This window comes from Seriola dumerili, unplaced genomic scaffold, assembly GCF_002260705.1.
Source record: "Seriola dumerili isolate Sdu_G_001 unplaced genomic scaffold, Sdu_1.0 BDQW01000147.1, whole genome shotgun sequence".
In the NCBI taxonomy this organism is placed as follows: Eukaryota; Metazoa; Chordata; class Actinopteri; order Carangiformes; family Carangidae; genus Seriola; species Seriola dumerili.
The window spans coordinates 1,358,464-1,365,701 of NW_019174402.1; the positions used below are offsets into that span (position 1 = coordinate 1,358,464).

General features: G+C 41.6%; 1 protein-coding gene across 1 annotated transcript in view; it reads right to left on the minus strand.

Moving 5' to 3' along the window:
* The window catches only part of znf423 (zinc finger protein 423), a 128,255-nt gene extending 121,429 nt beyond the window's left edge, over positions 1-6,826 (minus strand). The window contains exons 1-2 of the mRNA XM_022749854.1: positions 6,790-6,826; positions 5,480-5,542 (exon numbers count right to left, since the gene is read on the minus strand). Coding sequence (XP_022605575.1) covers positions 5,480-5,542; positions 6,790-6,826 — 100 coding nt within the window. The remainder of the gene's footprint in view (positions 1-5,479; positions 5,543-6,789) is intronic.
* Positions 6,827-7,238: the final 412 nt, after the last annotated feature.

Below are 7,238 nucleotides of genomic sequence, written 5' to 3' on the forward strand. Positions count from 1 at the left end.
TCCCTCTCTCTCATTGTTTGTGTGTTTGTGTGTGTGTGTGTGTGTGTGTGTGTGTGTGTGTGTGTGTGTGTGTGTGTGTGTGTGTGTGTGTGTGTGCGCATGTTAGGTGGCTATATAAAGAAGCCATCTCTCCTCACCCCCTCCCCTTTACCTTCCACCTCATGTTCTTTCCCCAACTATAGCCTGTTTGTATGTGTTTTCACAATACAAGCCCCACTCCCTCAGGAGGAGATCTGCAACACAGAGTACCAGTCACACATAAATACGCACACGCACACACATACATATGCACACACCTACACACACACACAGACCCCTGGGATGTATTGCGGCAAGGGAGAGCAGCACCCAACACGAATGTCTGGAAACAGGATGATGAAAGAGCCATTCACGTCATGGAAGGAAGCAGAAATCACACACACACACACACACACACACACACACACACACACACACTGTATATAAACAAATAAACTCATAAAATCAGCCGGACATGCAATACACAGACTCTCAGATTGGCAGAAAAGAGTTCTCACAATTAAGTTGACAGCTGCTCACTTATTTGAATTTCTGGGGCACAAACACACACCAACAAAAATTGCACACACAAAAAACAAAGGGCTTAAATGCTGCAATACAGACAAAAACACAGATGCACTGTGCGCTGTCACAAGCAGGCAATAATAGTTCACACACACACACACACATACACACACACACACACACACACACAGACAGGAACTGTTTTCCTGTGGTAGCCTTGGGGAAATTAAAACTACATTATGGACCTCCAGAGGGTAGCGGTGAGAGAGGGATAGAAGAATAGGAAAAGAGAGAGAGGAAGCAGGAGAAAGAGGGAGAAAGGCCAGTGTCCTGTTTATCTCAGCTCTGGTCATCATAAAGATATTACAGTAAACCCAGTAATCTCTCCTCATTCTCTCTCCTTCTCTAACATACTCTTTTTTACATTTCCTCTTATACATTTATCTCACTTCCTGACATTAGTTACACCCCATTAGATGGATCACTTGTAGCAGAGATTATGTATCCTCCAATCTAGCTATCATGAAGTTAAGATTTGATTCATTTATTAGCTCGTTTTACTGTTTTAGGATTCATCAGGGCTCTTAAATCAATTTTCTCTTTTTTGAAGAAGATGATTTTCCTTGAGATTTTATTTCAGTTTGCTATCATTCTACAAATAAAGTGAATGTAAAAGGCTCAGAAATAGACTCTAGGCAAACACAGGGTCAAGGGTCAAACTTACTTTGCACATCTGTCCCCCACAAGGACCTACGGTGATGTAGCCAGATGTTTAGTGTAGCACATCATTGTGGTGCATCTATCCTACTAAACTACAACCATGCAGAGCATATAGGATATGTTCATCTGCTGCTGAATTTGAAGGATTCTGGGTCATTACACTGGAGGAAATACCTCTCTGCTGACATTTTTCAAAATGGTAAATACTCCCAGAAGATACCAGATGACAAGTGCACATGGACCCACTCACACTAGAGAGTAGTATTAAACACGAAATATGTGAACTGGAGGGAAAACGCAATTCAGACTTTTTCAGTTTTTGAGTTTCAAGGACACTTGAATTTGAAAACTGTATAAATGTAAACTGAATTGATCCAGCTATACTGATCATTTCTGTCATTTGATAGGTGGAGGCAACTTCCCGGCTGGCAAGTCATGTCTGTGTCCCCACACACCCATAAACACACACACACACACACACACACACACACACACACACTCATTCCCACACATTCACATAGTTCTTAAACTCTGAATAACAATAATGCAGGAGGTCTCAGTTTCTCAGTTTCAGCTTGGGGACCTGACAAACCTTTTCCATGATGACTCACTGACTCTTTCTATGTGACTATGTGCACTTTTGTGTGTATTTTGTCCAAGAGAAACAGTAAGCGTGTGTATATATGTGTGTGTGTGTGTGTGTGTGTGTGTGTGTGTGTGTGTGTGTGTGTAGTCTACAGTAGACTGTCAGACAAGAAATGAGAAAAACAAGACTCTAGAGAAAGAGAGGAGGTTTTCATCACTGACACAGACACACATGCCTCTGAAGTGCACTCCTGCCTGGTTGGACATGTGTCTCACCCCTTCCACGTTTGTTCTCCTACATGAGACTCAACATACAATGAAGTTTGAACAGACAATTCTGACAACTTTGCTTCTACCTGTCCTTTACCCATTCTCATTCCCTTTCTCTATTCCTGGCAACTTCTCTCTTTTTCTTCTCCCAGCCTACTGGGAGAGCGAGGGAACAAGGGAGAAAATAAGGGAGGAAGATAAGAAGTTGTTTTTCTGTCCCACAGAGGAGCAGCGGGGCAGAGGGAAAAAGAGACGAAGGGTGCGTTGGCATCTTCAGCCTTCGATGGCTCCTCTCTGGGGCAGATTCACCAGGGTGGAGAAGGAAGAGAAGGAAAGGAAAAGAGGAGATGTAGGAAAGGGGAGAATAGGTTGACTCTATGCTATTCCCTTCGAGTCAGCCTCCCGCCTCCTCCTCCTTCCCTCCCGTGGGTCTTTCCAAACTCAACACACATTTTCCAGAGAAAATGAAAGAGACGGAGAGGGAGAGAGAGAAAAGAGTGGAGAAAAGACAGAGGAGGGGTGGAAGTTTGTGAATTTAATAGCAGGATGGGAAGGTATATGTTTCCATTCTCTCTTTTGTCTCTCTTTCTCACCCTGTCCTTGTCAACACCATCTCCCAGGGAGTAAAGGAACCAAGGTCTTTTTTCTTTTTAATCATCTTGAATAAGTGATGGACAGCAATTGTCACTCTTTTTCTCTCTCACACACGCACTTATTGTAATATGAGCACAGATAAACAGTAAAAAAAGAAAGTAAGGGGTGGAAGGAGAGAGAGAGTGACGGACAAGGAGAAAGAAAGATACATAGCGCTTAAGGAAGGCAGAAAGAGACAAGCATGCAGAGAAGGACAGAAAAAGTGATGCAGAGGATGCTGGGACAGGGAATTGACGGTAAAATCCAAATTGGAAGAGTGGCTGAGTAAGGGAATATGGGACAGTATGTTTTTATGGGAGAAAGAGTGTGAGATAGGTGTGTGTGTGTGTGTGTGTGTGTGTGTGTGTGTGTGTGTGTCATGGGACTCCAGTTTCCTGCAGGAACTGACACACACAGCAGTTCTAGTGAGCCACCCAGGACCTCAGTCAGCACCCCCCTTAACACACACACATACACACACACACGCACGCACACACACTCACACGCACACACACACACATACACACACACACACACACAGATGTAGACCCGTATAGCGGCCCCTGGAGGAGAGTTAGCATGGGTCTGAAGAAGGGAGGGCGGCAGGGATGGGAGGGTTCAGCACGTCATAGACACCCCAAGGGTCATACTTTCCTATCCTTCTATCCCTGTAGAGCTGAACGAGAGACAGGGCAGGAGAGGTAGAGAGAGAGATAACTGCATATTTACCACATTCAGCAGTATCTTATTTCCCTGTTGGGATCTAGTCAGAGGAAGTGTTTAAGTGTTCTCTGATAGGCTGCAAACCAGAGCAGAAAAACTAGCTTCAGCTGACAAACACCTAAAGTAGTCAAACCATTTTTTTGGCATGGTTTGGGAAAATGTTTAATTTTATCTGTGCTAAGCACCACTGACAACAGTGAGAAAAATGCCAATAGCTGTGTTGTACCAGGGCTGGCATATGGACCGAGCAGATGCACTATCGCTCACCCTGGAATCTTTGACTCATTACAGCAGTTGTGATACTGATACAAACAGTAAAAAAAAAGGTGGTAGGTGTGGAAGAAGAGAGAGAGAGAGACTGACAGGCAGGGAGTAAGAAAGAAAGATACAGAGAGATTTATGAAGGCAGCCAGAGGCATGAATCCAGAGGACACAAAAAATGATGCAGCAGAGGATGCTGGGACAAGGAACTGACAGTAAAATCCAAACTGAAAGAGGGGCCAAGTAAGGGCATAATACTACACCTACCAATGATACTATATTTCTAGTCATGTCATTTACCTTGAATCGCAGAGCTGTAATGATAAATGGTAAATCATAAAGGCATATCTTAAGCAAAAATGGCAAAGATTCACTACCTCTAGCTTCTCAAATATGAATATGTCTTAGTTATCTCAGTCTTCTCTGTGATACTACACTGTTAATATTTGGTTTTTGGACTTTTGGCTGGAAAAAGAAGACACTGTAAGACCTCACAATAAACCATGGGAACTTTTATTTAATCAACTAATGGAGAACATAATTAAGTAGATTAATCGATCACGAAAGTTATCACAAGGAGCTGAAGTGGAGTCTTCAAAAGGGCTTTTTTAGACACTGCCTACTTTGTATCTGCTGAATTCCACTTTATCTAAGAATTTTACCATCATCGCACTTGTCAATAAAGAAGTAAATCAATTAATAATTAGCAAAACAGTTTTGTGCTTTCTTTCATTCATAAAGTGTCACTAGCAGTTGAAAACTGACCGGCTTCATTAAAAAACAGATCCAAATCTGCATAATATAGTGAAATGAAGCAACCAGAAGTTGGGACTGGTTAGATTTCACATTATTGTTCATGAAAACATATGCTTTAATGAAAACATTTTGCATTAGGGTCATTCCAAGCCTGCTTGTACGAGTCACTGTAGCTGTACAGAGATGTTTTTTAATCCATCTAAGCACATCCATATACTTGCCATCCTTCTGTCTAGACTCAAAATCTATATTATTTCTCATATCATACATGGACCTCAGAGAGCAGTTGGTTCAGTTGTTCTTTTTCAATAAAGGCAAAAGGCAGAGTCAGGATAATTTCAAATTTCCATCTCAGGGTGGAAACACGAGAGAAGAGAAGATGGAGGAGGGGAGGGAGAGACATAGAGTACAAGAAATGGAGAAGTTGGTTTGGAGAAACCGCAAGGAAAAACAAAATCCAAGAAAAGAATAAAAAGAAAAGAAAAGCCCTTCCATCTCTCTGACTTCCTCCCAAGATATCACCAGACCACAGAGAGTAGTGAAAAAGCATACAAATCTCTCTCTTGTCCCTCCCTCCACCCATCTTTCTCTCTCCATATCCCTTTTGTCATCTCTCTTTCCATTCAGTACGACTCCTGAGACCAGCGAGAGCTCTTTCCATATCTCCCTCTTTTCAAATCTCCTCTTTTCTCTCTTATGATTTTTCCCTCTCCTAATACTTTCACCAATCCCTCCATCCTAATTCCTTCTACACTCACTTCATTTCTCCATCTCTCCCTCTTTCTTCTCCTTGATATCCCCCTGAGCAGGCCATTATAAACCATGTGGAATTGATATTACAAATTGTGTGTGTCTGTGTGTTTGTGTGTGTGTGAGGGAGACGCATAGACTTGAGCCTCCTCTGTGGATCTGACAGCTGGCTGGAACTCTATTACAGTACCAGTGTGTGTGAGTGTGTGCTTGTGCGTTCATGTGTCTGTACACTAACCTGTCTGGACAGTTGATTCATCCCAGGTGCCTCCACACTCTGAAGACTCCCCTTCTTCTACCGCTGAGGAGAGAGGAAGAGGGACAGAGGGAGAAAGACAAATAAAAAGGAGGTTTAGAATTTATTGTATGTCATCAAGTATAAGTTCTCCATTTTTCTACATGGAGAGCCAAGTCTATCAGACATTACAGATCTACACTGTTTCGGTGGGTCGGAGTCATGACAACAGGCCCAAAACCAAGACCAAAAGTGGGCTCAATCTAATTCAGAGCTGAAACAATCAATCGATGAAAAATAATCATCAACTATTTTGATAATCAGTTAATTGTAATCGGTTAATTGTTGGGGTAATTTTTGTTTTCTTTGTCCCTTTTAATAGTCAACTGTATAAGTTTGGGTTAAGACTGCAACACTGTCGGATAACACAAGCTACTTGATGAAGTTGTGACGGGCATTTTTCACTATTTTCTAACATTTCATGGAGAAATTAATCAATTAATCAATCATGAAACTAATTGGCAGATTAATCAATAATGAAAATAATTTGTAGTTGCAGTGCTAATCTCATTTTACCGAGGCAGATTAGTGTATACTGAACATCTGACAGGTCTTTCTGAACAGCATTAAAACTATAGAATTAAATGCTGACAATTACATCATATGATCCAACACAACAATATTTTAGATTTAGTTGTTAGACATTACTAACGATTTGAGTCTTAAAAATAGACTACATGTCTTTTTATAATAAATCTAATAGTTTCCACTGTACTTTTTCAGCAATAAGAGTCTCAGTTGGTTCTCTAAATTCATTTTGGGTTCAGTTTGTCTATAAAACTCTAGATTTCAAGTTTATCACTCTCTACAAACCTTAACCAATACAACGGTATTTTAAAGGGAGAATAGTGGAGTCTGCAAGTATCTACCTCTCAAAATGTTTATCCTCTGTAAATGTCTGTTCTTTAACACTCCTAAAATAGACTAGGGAAGCAACAAACATGCAGGTATTGACAATGACAATGTCCTGAGACCACTCTGACACACACGCATACAGAGTTGATCAGAGCTGGAATGTGACACTGACTTCCTGGGTACAACAGGAAGGAGGGAAGTACAGCTGGCACACAAACAGGAAATGGCTGGAGTCACCACACAATGGGGTTTCCTGTTCACCCCCTCCCCACCACACGGTTCTTCACTTTTCACTTACTCACCTCTGTCTCTGATCCTTCAAAATCCTAGTTCTCATCCTGCTCTCTCCAGTGACCTCCACCCCTCAAACTCTTTATACCTCTCCTCATATTCCTCACTCCATGTCCTCATCAGCTCCCTCTTGACCCACCCCATCCTCGAATTCTCAGCTGCGCCAAGAACTCAAATGAAAACAAGAAGTTATAAATCAGTGTTCCTTTTAAAAGAAAAACAAACCTTCCTTGGTGTGCCTTGTTTCAGTTCAACCCCATTTCAGCGTTTAATCAAATATATGTGCAGCCAAAACAAAGAAAAATATGGTGAGTAAAATTATGTGAATGTTCAGGTTTCCCTGGTTAACAGGGAAAACCACTGCTGCACTGAACTGAACTTTACACAGTAACTACGGTTGAATCCTTCTTCATTTGAAGGATTCATAGCTACACATGCTTGCTTACTTACACGCGAGTGTTCAATAGCAACAATGTAGTGGAGTGACTTCATCTTCTAGTGGCGCAACTTATCAGTAGTCGGGATTTTCCGTCCAACACAGCCAATAAAGCAATAA